Source organism: Rhinolophus sinicus, linkage group LG12, assembly GCF_036562045.2.
Source record: "Rhinolophus sinicus isolate RSC01 linkage group LG12, ASM3656204v1, whole genome shotgun sequence".
Lineage (NCBI taxonomy): Eukaryota > Metazoa > Chordata > Mammalia > Chiroptera > Rhinolophidae > Rhinolophus > Rhinolophus sinicus.
In genome coordinates, this window is record NC_133761.1 from 55,099,800 (window position 1) to 55,115,373 (window position 15,574).

Below are 15,574 nucleotides of genomic sequence, written 5' to 3' on the forward strand. Positions count from 1 at the left end.
AACTAAGTACAGATTAACAGGACCGTTGTAGGAAACTATGGGATTATTACCTTCCATGATCTGGAGACCATCTTGTTACTGAGGTAGGCGAAGCTTGACCTAAGCTGTGGGCACCCCCCGTAGTCCCCACCCTACCACACCATTGCCCACAGGGGCTGGGGAGTCACACCAAAGATAAAATATTTACAAAGAGGTAGTAAGTACGACCTATTTTACTAGAACCGAAAAAGAAGTAGGAAAAATACATACAGGTTAAAGGAGTCTTTTTCTTTAGTGTTTTCCAAGAACACTTTTTGTTAAAACCACTATTAGTAAAAGGTTAGTCTTTTAAATATCCTGGACTCTAATATGAGGAACAAATGGTAGGGAATAAACACCAAAGGAATAATAACAGCATATAGTGCACTGGTGTGTATTATTGTAAAGAACTTTCCTTTGTCTCAACAAATCTATCTTTTCTCCAACTTAGGCAAAAGTTATAGCAAAATATGTCATTTGTGATCTAATGGTTCATAAAATGGGAGTGGCTGTGCTTCTGAATCTTGTAAGCTCCATTTTGCACCTTCTATGTATATCACCTAATATTTAGATGTCCTGGCTTTGCTCCCTAAGAAGTTACCAGCTAATGATGTCAATCTTACAAGAGAAATGGATATGGAAACCTTGTCATTATCAGAAGCATGGCTTAGTCACGTGTTACAAAGAAACAGCTTATAAGGTGAAAATTATAGAAAAGGAACAAAGTCAGATCCTTCCAGACATAAATGCGTCTTTAAAATTTCATATGAAGAAATATCACAGACATTACCTGCAGTAAGATTTTTACTGATACATCCCCTTGGGCAAGGGAAGTAAGAGGAAAAATAAACATGTGGGATTACATCAAACTAAAAAGTTTTTCACAGGAAAGGAAACCATCAATAAAACAAAAAGGGATCCTACTGAATGGGAGAAGATATTTGCCAATGATATATCTGATAAGGGGTTAATATCCCAAATTTATAAAAAAACTCACTCAATTCGACTCCAAAAAAACAAACAACCCAATTAAAAAATGGGCAGAGGAATGAAGAGACATTTTTCTAAAAAGGACATACAGATGGCAAATAGACACATGAAAAAATGCTCAACCTCACTAATCATTAGAGAAATGCAAATAAAAACCATAATGAGATACCACCTCACCCCAGTCAAAATGGCTACTATCAATAAATCAACAAACAACAAGTGCTGGCGAGGATGTGGAGAAAAAGGATCCCTTGGTGCACTGTTGGTGGGATTGCAAATTGGTGCAGCCACTATGGAAAACAGTAGGGAGGTATCTCAAAAATCTGAAAATGGAACTACCTTATGACCCAGCAATTCCACTCCTAGGTATCTATCCAGAGACATCCAAAACTCTAATTTAAAAACCATGTATGCACTCCTATGTTTATTGTAGCACTATACACAATAGCCAAGACATGGAAACAACCGAAATGCCCATTGGTAGAAGACTGGATTAAGAAACTGTGGTATATTTATACAAGTATTATGCAGCCATAAAGAAGAAGAAAATCTTACCATTTGCAACAACATGGATGGACCTAGAGAACATTATGTTAAGCGAAATAAGTCAGACAGAGAAAGACAAATACCATATGATCTCACTTATCTGTGGAATCTAAAGAAAAGAATAAATGAATGAACTAATCAGAAACAGTCTCAGAGACATAGAGGAAAAACTGAGGGTTGCTAGATGAGGGGGGGTGGGGATAAGGGGGAAGGTGAAGGGATTAGAAAGCACAGTCGGTAACCACAAGATTGCCACGGGGATACAAAGGTCAATTTGGGGAATGTAATCAATAATGTAAAGATTTTGTAGAGTATCCGATGGACACTTGTCTCATTTGGGAGACCACCTCAGGGATGATGTAGATGCCTGATCACTGCACTGTACACCTGAAGCTGAAGCTGAACAATAATGAATGTCAACTACAATTTTATATATATATATACAGTTACAAGAAGTGGAGTACAGTATTAGGAATAGAGACAGTGGAAATGTAATGGCTGTGTGTGATGTCAGAGGGGTAGTGGATGGGGGGCGGGGGGTTGTCACTGTGTGAGGGATACAAATGATAAATGTCTAACTATTACATTGTTTTGTGCACCTGAAACTAATACAATGTTAAAAAAAATTTCATATGAATAAATATACTTCTAAATGAGGATTTGTCCATATTTCTACTGTCATTGAAAGTTCCAACCTGTAGCTGGTCTGTTGAAAGTACAGGTGACCCCCTGGGCTTGTGACTGGCGTCTGAAATAGGCGTTAGGGGGCAGTCTTATAGGACAGAACGCTTAACCTGTGGAATCTGATGCTAGCTCAGGAAGATAGTGTAGAATCGGGTAGAAGGGAGGACACCCAGCTGGTTTCGCATTGCTTGTTGGTATGGGAGGGACCCCCTCCTCCATTTTGAAACTGGGTATTCTGAAAACCTTTTAGGAGCAGCTATATCAGTGTGCCCCAGAAACTTATAATGCTTTATATTTAGTTGTTCAGAAATTATATTGTCTACTTTAAAAGACTACGGTTTCTTAGACATTTCTTGTGCTGAAAAGGGAAATGATTTCCACTGCTCTTTCCATAAACATCCTTTTTCAATGGGATATACATATAAGTCACTGAATTGTGTCCTTTTATAGTTTGGTTATTAATGCTTGGGGAAAACTTAATCTGTTGGTCCCTCTAATCTAACCTGATTTACCTAACAGAGTCAGGTCCCTGAAGTATAGGCACAGAGTGAGGAAGAAACTAACCAGTCTCCATAGGATTTCCTTACAACTTATACCGATGTATGGTGGCAAATGTCCTATGACATGAACTAAAGCAGAGTTAGAAGCAGAGGAACATCAAAATTCACAATGTTTTACTTTTAGAAATGGGGTGATTCACCTATATTAATCAGTTATTTGGTGAAAATGGAGATTTGTTCGTTTGGTGCCAATTCAGGATACAGTCTGTAACTTTTATTGCGTCCTTCACAAAGGTATGCAAAGGTCTCCTAATATGACTAAATAACTTACCCTGTGTGTTCTGCAGTAAATTTAATGTTTTCTGCTCCAGTTCTTCAAGAGTCATAGTGTCAAGAGAAATACTCTTCAATAGGTGGAAACGCTGATTTTCTAAATGAGGAACTTCATGAGTTAAAATAGTAGATAAGAGCTGATCTTGCAAACCTTGGAATGTTACCATAAAGTTGATCATAGTAACAAAATTATAAACTGATGGAGAAAAATGGGGGTTGTCTATTTCTGTAGACATGTATAACCTAAAACACAAGAAAGGCACCCGTTATTCAAAGGATGTGCAGAGGAAAAATATGAAACATTTATTTACTAATGGAAAAAATACTTCTCCTGGAAATAAACAAGATTAATTTTTAGTGTTGTTTCAGCCTTGTACACAAGTGGGCTCTCAATTTATACTATGCGAATACATTTGCTATTTATGACTTTAAAAATATAACCATAAATTATGTCCATACCGTATTTGGTCTTAGCAAAAGGACAGAGTAAAGAAAAATGCTAAATAGTAGGAGTTTAGCCCTGTGATCCCTGTAAAGTCTATGGTTTTCACCCAGGGTAGGAAGCCAATGGAGGGATCTGAGTAGAGGACAGACATGGTCTGTTTTTAACAGGATCCCTCTAACTGCTATCTTGAGAGTAGTCTGTGCAGGAGCAGGAGGTGGGCAAGGAGGCTGGGAGACACGTTAAAATGTGCGCGATGAAAGGTGGCTTGGAGTAGGGTGATACCAGTGGCAGTGGATCATGGATCTTGTTTAGTCTTCACTGTAACCCAATAAAACAGGGACAATCCTCTTTCTGTTTTAGAAAAGGTGAAACTGAGGCTTAGAGAGGTTCAATAAGTTGTCCGTACCACATGGCCAGGAAGTGACAGAGTGGGGGATCTGTTGCCAGGGTGCTGTCTAAAACACTGCCCTCCACAGTCTCCTCAAACACCCAATTCAAACATAGGGGCCAGGTTGTCAATTCAGGAAAATGTTACTCAGTTAGCATTTCTAGAGCTGTTGTTTAATGAATCATATAATATTCAGTGAGAAAGAAAGAATGGGTTAACGCAGTGTTTTCCAAAGTTCATTCTGCAGAATGCTATTTTCTGCACAGGGTTCATTAAACAAAGGGGTTTTAAGTAAGTCCTTGTAAGAAAAAAGGTTATTTAACTTTAACCAAGAGCTTTAAAGAAGTATGGGATCACTTTTTTGAGTGACACCTATTTGAGTCCCTAGAAATGTTGTTTTGAGGAATGTTTTATTAACAGAAGAAAGGAAGCTGGAAGAGAGAATTCTAAGGCGCAAGGATGTGGTGTCCCTGCCCGTGGGAGAGGGCCCAGTAGCCAGCAGATTTACGAGTCAGGAACAGGTGGTCAGGAGCCAGTGTATCAGAGGCCATGGAGAGAAGTGAAATGCGCCAGGCGAGGGAGCATTAAAATCATCTTCTCATTCTCTTTGCTGGTTACTTGCTGACCCAGCAACTTTCTGCTTATGCAGTAAAGGAGAGAAGGCATGTGAGCGACAACTCCAATGTCTTATTCATTTGGGAATCATATTTTTGTGGTAATTAAATTTGACTACATCAGAGTGCTTTGCGAAGTTGTCCGGTGGGAGTTGAATTCCTGAAGACCCATTACTGCTTGGGACATAGAAACAATGTTTTTTATCTGTCTAGGCAAAAATCTCTATTTTTTCGCTCTAGATATCAAATACGGATTTTTTCATGAAGGCAGCTTTTCCTGCCCAAATAAAGTGTTAGGCAAACAGATCAAATCAAACTCCTCCAGAGCCGGCGAGACCAGGCTTTCTGCTGGTTGCCCTTCCTTCCTGCACAGCTCTGAAGACATGCAGCTAACTGGGTTCATCAGGCACATTCTGAAAGATACTGGTTTGCAGTGACTTAATAAATAAAAGTCTGTCCTCTATTCTGTATGCTAATGAACAAAGCACAAAAATTGGAAACATGAAAATAAAAAGAACATTCAAAATGCAGTCTGACTTTTTCCTCCAGGAGAAGCTTATCAGGACTGAAAAACAGGATCTTCAATATTGTTTGTCTCAAAAAATATAAACGCTTGACTCAGTTTAACTACGAGACATTACCTAAATTTGGAATTGTAGTCAATCTCCGAATCACCAACCCTTATGAAATATTGCCCTCTTTTCTGATAGATGTCCTTCTTCAAAATTGCCTTTAAACTCGGAGCTAATGTTTCAGGGAGATTCTGAAAAACCCAACAGATAAAAATGAAAAACGCATCTTACTACAAATAAATCAGTTGAAAAGACAGTTTTAAAAAATGTAAATCTTGTCACTATCTGGACACCAGTGAAAGCTCTGAGAGAACTGAACATTGAAAACTCACTGTATGAGTATGTATGCAAGTATTTTTCCCCTGACAAAGTTATCTGTCATTTAAAGCTCTCAGTCTTTATGCCCAGTGCATAAATATATGTGTCAACTGCTTGGAATTAGGGAATTAGGCAATTGTGTACAAATACCTGCAAGAGGACACTCCCTCCTATTTTCATAGCGTTTTCTATTTTTTGGATGTAATTGCTATCCTCAGAGGAGAGCTCTTGCAGCTTAGATCCTTCCATCCGACGGATCCAGGTATGGGCTTGCTTATGGGGGTCGATTAGCAGTGGCCACTGCAGGCCGTGCTTGACCAAGATAGCATTCTCTGTGGAATACTGATCAAGAGGTAGCCCCTGATGATACCATTGATGGATCTGGAATGAAATCATTAGAGTTTTCAGTGTTTCATACACTTCTTTGTATCTTCAATATCCTACAGGATACACCTGCCCATTAGTCACTTAGCAGCCATCTCAGTTATCAGATCAATTGTTGTGCTGTTGCAGAGCTTATGTTCAAGTAACCCTTATTTAACTTAAAAATGGCCCCCAAATACAAGAGCAGTGATGCTGGTAATTCAGATATGTCAAAGAGAAGGCATAAGTGAAAAGGTATGTGTGTGTATATATACCGGGAGTGCCCCCAAAATGTATACACATGACTTGTAGTCATCTTTTCTTATCAGTATATACTGAGTATTACAATTTTAATACAGTTTTTTCCTTTCTTAAAATGTGTATATGTTTTTTTGGCACCCTCTGTACATATGCACATATATAGTACCCCAGTATATATAGGGGTTGGTATTATATGTGGTTTCAGGCATTCACTGGGGTCTTGGAACATATCCCCTGCAGATAAGGGGGGAACGACTGTACACTGGATCTATAGATTAATTTGGAAAAAACTGGCAACTTCAGAATATTGAGTTTTCCAATTCATGAACACAGTATGCCTCTTCGTTTGTTTAGGTTTCTTAAAATTTATCTCAACATTTTATGGTTTTATTTCTATGAGTTTTACACAACTTTTTGATAGATTCATTTTCATGCTATGATAAATGGTAAATAAAATCATCATTCACCCTGTCTGTTGCTGGTGTGGAGAAATACAATTGGTTTTTGTATATTGACTTTAATTGCTAAACTTTTATTAATGCTCATGATATACCTACATATGTTCTTGGATTTTCTAGGTACATAATACACCACCTGAAAATTTTATATATATATTTTTGTTTCTTCTTTCCAATCCTAGGATCTTTTATCTTGTTTTTTTGCTGTACTGCACTGTCTAGGATCTCTGGTAGTGTTAAATACAAGTAGAGATAGTGGACGACCCTTTGTCATGTTTCCAGTCTCAAAGGATTGGAAACCTTTCACCAATGCTTCATTGTTTTCAATTCCGATTTTTTCTTTGACCTATGGTTAGTTAAGGAGTGTTTCCAAATTTCCAGAAAGATGGGGATTTTCAAAGAAATCTTTAATGGTTGACTTCTAGCTTACCTGCATTTTAACTGCATGATCAGATAACATGCTCTGTCTGATTTAAGTCCTTAGACATTAGCTGAGATTTTATTTGTGGTCCCTTACATGGTCAATTTTGGTAATGTTCTCTATGTGCTCGCATAGAAAGTCAAACATGCAGGTGTTGGCTGCAGTGTTCTATATATGCCTATTAAATTCATTTGTTGATGTTGTTCACATCTTCTCTATTCTTTCTGATTATTGTGTTCTTTTTTTATGTTACAGAAAGAAGTGTGTTAAAATCTTTCACTATGGGGGACGGCCCGCTGGCTCAGGCGGTTAGAGCTCCATGCTCCTAACTCCGAAGGCTGCCGGTTTGATTCTCAAATGGGCGAGTGGGCTCTCAACCACAAGGTTGCCGGTTCATAGAATTGTTAACATATTCTTGGAGAATTAATTTCTACTGCAACATAAGCTTATATAATTCTAGTAATCCCTTTCTGCCTTAAAGTCTATTTTGTCCTTTTTAAAGTAATCTATGGTAAATTTCCTCCTATTTTCTACTGCCTATTTTTATGTTTTAGATGTATCCTTTCTAAATAACATATAGTTTCTGTTTCGTGTTTTGGTTTATATTCTTATACAGTCTTACAATCTTAGCCTTTTAACCAAACCATTTAGTCTATTGTCATCTAATATAATTGTTGATATATTTGGGTTTAAATTTGTTATTAATATTAGGAAAATAAGAAGTCAATATTTGCTTCTGAGACTTCGTAGGTTGAATGGTCAGTTTAAGTTGCATTTTCAGCAGGGGAACCAATTTAAAACTACTCTTTGGGGATGAAAAAAAAGGGTGTTTTTTTTTTTTTTTATCCTCTCAACATCAGCATAGAACTTACATAGATAAATGTTTACTGGTAAGTTAATAAATGTGAGTTCTATATTTTTGGCCATTTCTAAGACTACTACCTATAGTTTAATAAATTCACCAATTTATTAATGAAAGGAGTTTCAGGGCGAGAAATTGGCTATATTTATTAAATAGGTCAGTAAGATTACAAAGAGAAAAAGGATATTTTGTGACTTTTGCCCAGAGTATGAGAAACAGGAGATATAGTTTGGGCATTAGAACTATAACTTAAAAACAATTTTAAGGCCTGGAACAAACTTCAGTATTTTCATTTATCAACATAATTTGGGGAAAAGATCCAAGCCAAACAAATGCACACACATGCAAAATCCAAATCAATAATAGTAGCCACTTAACTGAATAGAAAAGTTTCTACCTCATGTTTTTGTGCCATGACTTCAATTAAAGAAAAGTTAGACGACAAAGAAATGTTGTTTTCAGTGCAAAGATTCTCCCACTTATTCACAATCAACTGGCGAAATTCTGCTGTTAACACTCCACTGTAGACAATGCATGCTGCTGAAATAAGTATGTCACCCCAAATTCCTTCCAACTTGCTGTCTATTTGATTGATTATTTCTTGCCATCGAGTCTAAATGTTAAAGTAAAAATGAGTTATTGATATTTGCTATAAAATATACTATTATGAGACATTTTGGATCTTAATGGTCTCCAAGTTAGATCTATCACTCTTATACTGTAGTTATATTATACTTAATAATGGACAATATTAAAAAACAAACTTTTTTGAGGGGAACATGAATCCTATTCTTGGGTTTGTCTATAGTGTCATATTTGCTCAGATTGATAGCCATTTCAAATCTTGTGTGTAATAAATCAGGGTAATTAAAAAAATCAATTCATTATATTACTAACCGTGCTCAATAATAATAGTGACCAATATTGATTGAAGCCTTACTTATCTGACACTTTCCTTTGAAAACCTCATTTGACTCTTTCAGTATCCTGTCAAATACAAGCCACTGACTTCATTTTAAGGTGAGGAAGTTGAAGTGTAGAGAAGTTAAGCAACTTGCTAAAATCACAAAGCTTCTGAAGGGTGTGGCTGGGGTCTGGCTGTATGGCCTCCTTCCACAACCATGTATGTGCTGAACTGGTCAATAAGTGAAGCACGCTGAGCAAGAACCTCTCTTTGGCAGCCTAAACTCTGGGATAATGCTGATGCTCCACTGCCTCTCAACATATACTTGGCTCTCAAGGACATTGATCGTCTTCGAGGGAAGTTGTCTCCCTCTGATTGGTCTGATTTCATAACGTTCTTCTTCCTGCCCTGTAGGAGTCTTCCATGATATGTATCTATTCAAATAATTAAACTAAATTAAAATTATCTTGAGAATTTTGTAACATCCTTTGAGATAGCTGAGGTCTGACTAAACCAGGATTCTGGTCAGCTCAGTAGGGATTCAAGTATAGAGAAGGAAGACGAATTAGAAGAGAAGTAAAAAGATAAGAGATGTCAGAAGATTGACAGAACAAAATAAAATTTTCTTTTTCCTTCCTAGTGACATCTCTTCCCTTCCACCCTACCCATCTTTTATTCTTTCAGCTTGGGTTGCTCCTGTGCTAGAAAAAGGAAAACTCTGACATACTCAGAAAACACTGACAGTTTACTTTGGGCCACAGAGACAAGAGTGTCCTGCTGCCTAGGACCGAGAGAAAACAACTGCTGATCTTTGTAGTCTGTTATCTCTGTTTCAGGACTACTTGACCAGGACTCCTTCATTTTTATCTGAACAGGACTGCTGATTGATCTCAATAAGAAAATGAATAGTAAAATAGTTTCAGGAACTATATATACATACATACATATATATACATCGATATCTATATCCATATGTATCTATATCTCTCTCTATATATGGCCTTCTGTGAAAAATAGCGTCTTGGAGTTTGTCAAGTCAATTAGAAATTAATGAAGGAGATAGAAAACAAAAGAAAGTCATGCCTTCTCATCCTCCAGGGCAGTTAGTAAGACAGATGCACACTGCAAGCGCCTGGTGGCCTGTTTTCTTCGATTTGCTAACAGTTCTTTTTCGGCAACAATATCTTTGTAAGCTGCCTGCAAACACAGCAGATGTTCTTCAATCTAAAAGACAATTCATTATTGAGACAAATCTTACTCTCATTTTGCATCAAGAGCTTATTCAAATTTATATAAATATAGTATGTAACCACTTCATTTTCACATCTCGAAAAATCTTCCAGGAAAGATGGATTATATTACCAATGAAAATGTACATCATATTAATTAAATGAATGATTCCTTGACATAGAAGTTTGTTTTAGATGTTATTTAAAACAATCTTCCTCAGTAGATTTTCTTATAATCTTAGCATTTGATTCATCCATTTCTGATTTATTTTTCACACAGAAAATTTTATATCATATTCAGGTTCTTTCTCTAAGAAAATGATTGAACTTTTTTCATCCCAGATTTACTGACCAGCCCAGAAGAGCTAATGAATTTTTGTAGTTATGCTGGTAGGATGAATTGATTATTAAATTATCCCTAGGCTGTAAGGAACACGTTTTCATGAATAGCTGATAATTTTATTAAATTACCACTTATCTTGATAATACCATTGCTCCAAAACATTTGGTGAATTCTCATAGAAATGATGGCTTAAGGATATAACCCAAAGTTTTGGCCCTGTTAAGAAAAACCTCCCCTGGGCATTCTTTAAAATCCTTATCAACTTCTGTTGTCATGAAGTCATCTTGTCCAATCCACACTGATGTAATGTTTGTAACAGTCACTTGAGAAGTAATTATAAGTTGTCCAATATTCTCTCAAGTTGTGATCTTACAGTTTTATTATCCTTGTATTGATATTTATATTTTTGAAAGATTTCCATGTCTCAAAATCTTGGAACACAGAGCTTAGCATGGAGACTTGAACATGGCATATACACACAATTATGCATATGTATATATATACACACATATATACATGTATTTATATTTGCACCACAATTACTTTTTCACCAACCACACACATATATATATATATATATATATATATATATATATATATATATATTCCAAAGTTTTGGCTTATATGGTTGGTACAAAAGTAACTGTGGTTTAAAAGGTCAAAAATTGCAAAAACCACAATTACTTTTGCACCAACCTGATATATATTAAAAAATACATATACATATATATGTAAAATTGTGCTTATTGAATACAGTTTGTGATTCGTAATTTCTCCTCCTATTTTAAAGATCCTGATGAAAATACCTAATTTTTACAAAAAATACATACATTAGCTACTTTTGGTATGCTTAACTTTAGTGACTTATTATTTATTCCTGGTTCACCCATAATAATTATTCAGTTGTTTACTCTTTTATATATTATGTTGTTTTGTTTGCTTGTTCATTCTCCCGTTTTGATTCCTCTGAGAAGACTCTCTTGCTACTCATGACCTAGTGAGTTACTTAAATATTCAAGTGCAGGGCTTACAGATTCCATTAAACACATGAAATTTCTATTATATGACAGGCACTGTGTTCCCTCCAGGTAACAGTTTTAATGAATGCTCATGCAATATAGTAAGTTCTGGCATTTTCCCTAAATTCCCAAGATTTTTCAGAAATATTTTTTATATTAGGATCCAGGTGAACAAAAGATTTACTTTTAAAATGGGAGACAGTACATAGCTGAGTGAGGAAAAAAACCTCAATAAGACAGTGTAAAACCAATGGCGTGAACTATGTACTATACTTAATTTAAAATATAAGTGTAAAATGTACATTTTAAATATACTTATTTGAGTTCCATCAGTTAAAATATTAGAAAATATTAGGAAGCCTGTGGTTGAGAGCTGGAAGGGAATGTGGAGTATTAGTGAGTAAGAGTCTAACTGAAATTTACAGTTTGTCTCTCTTGGCTACCATTTCATAACAAAAACCAAAACAACATTATATATAAATAACCATTTGTTGAATAAATAAATGAAAATGCTAAACACACACACAAAATCATGGACATCAGGAGAACTGAGTAAATACCAAAATTGGACAAAACCTTCAAACAAAGCCCAATACTTTTTAGGTATCTGCGTTTGTGAGCAACGCCTGTGGGGCCAGGCAGGTCATATAAAGGCTCGAGTAAGTCAGGATCTTATTGTAGCCAAGGGATAATGCTAGCCCAGGGTGTCCAGACTGCCTACATTTTCAAGAGAACATAGAAATTCAGATTTTTAAATGTAACCCCCAGATTGAAACTTGTTTTTAATATGGAACGTTTCACACATTTTGCGTATCATGCTTGCGCAGGGGCCATGCTAATCTCTGTATCGTTCTAATGTTAGTATATGTGCTGCCGAAGCGAGCACCAGATTGAAACATTTTGATAGCTATATCTCACTGTAGGGGGTGGGGAGAAAAACTGTACAGGCCAAACAAAAGATGTCCAATGGGCTGAACAGGCCTGCGGGACGGCCACCTCTGCAGTGTATTACTGCATCCACTCTCGAAGTGCAGGTGAGCTCAACACGGGCCAGGGATTGGTAGTCTCATTTCTAGTTCTAGGTCTCACAATGATACTCTGCTTTAATTTAAAACCAAGACTTTTAAGGAATAACCATGTCTTTATGAAGCAAAAGAGTAACTGATATAAAGCAGTTTTTTAAGAACACAGATTGATACTGAGTGTCAGTAACTTTAATAGACTAAAGTTACAAATATTTCCTGGGACAAATTTGGTAAAATAGTAAATTAGCATACTATTGACATTATCAATTAACATTACTGAGTATTTTATTACGTGGCCGGTACTAAGATCTTTACATATAGTATCTATATTCTTTACTTAGTCATAATTAATCTCTTACCACCTTTATTATTATCCCCATTTTATCTTAAACAGATAAGCTCTAGTGAGATCATGACTTTTGCCTGATGTTTTTATCTAGTTCATAAAGGTGTCAACAGTTTAACAAGTGAAAACATTTCTTACCAGCTGTAAACCTCTTTGTTTTTCAGCCAATCTTTGTTGTGCAATTTTTAGAACATTTTGGGCTTCAGCTACTTGCATTTGTTTGGGGGCCACCAGCTGAAAAAGAATGTCACAACCCTTATGTGCTAAAAAAAAGTCGTTTACTTTTAAAAATGCCACTTATGCTTAAAAGGCATTTGTAAGTGTCAACTCTTAAAATTAACTTTCCTAGAATTATGTGTAGAAAATAAATATAAAGTAGTTTGATAGGGTGAAACATATTAAAACAAATAAAAGAATAGCATAGTTGCCATAAATAAAGAATTTGACAGAAGCACTTGATATCCGTGTAAGTTAGTGTAATATATTCGATTAAAGTGTTTTTCATTAGGTATTCTTTCCACAGACGTTCACTTGAGCGTTGTTCAATAAACATGATTTCTGGATGTTTCATCACTATGATGTGTCACTTCCAAATTGTTAGAGACAGTAGGAGAAAAAAGCATACCTTCTGTACTTCATGGTAGTTGTTCAAAGCTATCACCCACTGGCACATAGAGCAACAAGCAACAGAAACAAGAGCAACCTTGTTTGGGTTAAAATCAGGTAACATTAAAATTTTTTTCAGCTTCACGAAAACCTAGAGAGAATACAATTCGTGTATTACGTGAAAAAGTAATATTATTGATCTGAAGTTTTCCCCAATCTACATTAGAACGACATTTTATTTCACGTAAGGAATATCAACTATTCTTCAACAGTAGAATCAAAGACATACTGAGGTACAAACTGGCGTTAGTACCAGTAATGATTTTAAGAAGGGGGGAAAGCCTCTATTATAAACATTTTGTCATTGCTATTGTTGTTGTAGTAGCTTTGCTATAGCTTTTAAAAAGGAACTTCATTTCAAAACAAAAAGAAAACAGGTCAACTTTCCCCAGCTGTGCGAAATTTGGTGCACACAGAGGTCTGAAGTGTCCTCCTCATGCACCTCAGGTGGGAGGTGACTGGGGATCCCACCCCCCACCTTCTACCCCCCAGCAGTCATACTGCCAGGGCACAGTCCCTGTTCAAAGGTGTGACTAGTCAATAATCGTGGTGTAGCCTGGGACACATTGGGGTTCACTGAGGACATTCTCTAGCTTGGTTGTGTCACAGACCCACAGATCCACTTTAGCTAAATGGTGCAACCTAGTTTAGAGTTAGATATATAGTATTTCTCATCTACTTTTGGGAGCCATAATCAGAATGAAATCTTTCTCAGACTGAAATTTCTTTTCCCTTCCTTTCCAACCAAGAATTTTCTCTTTTGCCTGAAAGGACAGAACCATTTTGCTGAATAATTTAGATGGCCGGTGGTCCGTTCTCAATTTATTATTGGGGTTCTTATTATCACATGAAAAACTGTTAGGCTTTGAATCATTTCTTTGATTGAGTTATTAATTATTTTTAGCTTGAAAATCTAAACAGAACTACAGGGAATCATTTTTGCCAAGAATGCTTCAGAATGAGAAGCTGTTGCATTACCTCATGAATAATGTGGGTATCAACACGAACATTCCACTAAAAAATTCACCTTGTTCAGATACTACCCTATACTTCCTAATAGCAGAGGTCATCATTACAACCAATTACTTGCCTTATTAGCTATTTAATGTCTGTCATCCCTGTCACAATGTACGCTTCATAACATCAAGGAATGAACTGGCCTTGTAATCTATCATCCTGTCTCTCCCAAGGGAGATACCCCACAAGCATTTATTGAATGAGTTAATGGCCTTCAGCCTAGGACAGTGCCATCTATATGCCTACAGATCTATCTGTCTTCCCCTCAACTTAGCTCTTAGCTCAGCTCCTATGAAATATCCCAGTTTCGATATTCTCCCAGTCCCTACATATTATCCAGTTCCACTTCTATATTTTTAGGTATTTGTTAAGACAGCAATCACTTCTTGGTACCAAAATCTGCATTGGTCTCCTGTGGCCATTGTAACAAGCTACCACAGACTGGGTGACTTAACACAACAGCAATTCATTCTCTCACAATTTATTCTCCGGAGACCAGAGCTCTGAAATCAAGGTGTAGGTAGAGCAGTACGCCCTCTTGGGGCCGAGGGGACAATCTGTTCTTTGCCTCTTCCAGCTTCTGGTGCCTATAAGCATTACTTGGCTGGTGGCCACAGCAGTGGCGTTTGGCTTTTCTATACTTCTATCTACAGTACCTTGGTCCAAGCCCTTACAACCTCTTGCCTACCCTGCCAACTCCTTTTTCCTCTTCCTACAAGTCTTACCTGTCCAGCGTGTTCTGCCCCACTCTGCTAGTGCCCTGAACTCCACAGCTGACTCCACTGCTCTGGCTGTGCTATTGAAGTCCTACAGTAAATCTGTAGTCTTCTGAACTAAATCTGCTCCAGCAAAACCCTGCACTAGGTGTCCAGACTATCTTACCTTCTTGAGATTTTTTTCTGTGCTCCAATCTGTCCCCCATCTCCTCCTACATGAATTAATATTTGTGAAGTGCTCAGAACAGTGTCTGGCACAGATATATAAACATTTGTTACACAAATAAAAGTAAATCTCAGAAATCCAGAGACACCATGGAGATACCAAATCTACAGCTACATGTGAAATAATTATCTCTGAAAGAAACCCAAACACTACTTGAGTAACTTCTATGAATTGGGCAAATGAGAAAAAATACACATTGAAATAGGTGGGAGAGGCGAAGACACACTCTCACCATTAACTGCATTTGTGGTGTGGTGACCCACAATTGGAAGGGAACGCACAAACCCTAGCTTGTCCCTGAGAAGCGAAG

General features: G+C 36.8%; 1 protein-coding gene and 1 non-coding gene across 2 annotated transcripts in view; both read right to left on the minus strand.

The window, feature by feature from the left end:
- DNAH14 (dynein axonemal heavy chain 14) overlaps positions 1–15,574 on the minus strand; it is a 202,746-nt gene that overhangs the window by 34,618 nt on the left and 152,554 nt on the right. The window contains exons 62-68 of the mRNA XM_074316462.1: positions 13,265–13,396; positions 12,778–12,873; positions 9,761–9,901; positions 8,171–8,386; positions 5,559–5,789; positions 5,160–5,281; positions 3,070–3,314 (exon numbers count right to left, since the gene is read on the minus strand). Coding sequence (XP_074172563.1) covers positions 3,070–3,314; positions 5,160–5,281; positions 5,559–5,789; positions 8,171–8,386; positions 9,761–9,901; positions 12,778–12,873; positions 13,265–13,396 — 1,183 coding nt within the window. The remainder of the gene's footprint in view (positions 1–3,069; positions 3,315–5,159; positions 5,282–5,558; positions 5,790–8,170; positions 8,387–9,760; positions 9,902–12,777; positions 12,874–13,264; positions 13,397–15,574) is intronic.
- Positions 12,050–12,154, minus strand: LOC141568004 (U6 spliceosomal RNA). Its single transcript, XR_012491022.1, has one exon. It is a non-coding gene; the product is annotated as a U6 spliceosomal RNA (small nuclear RNA).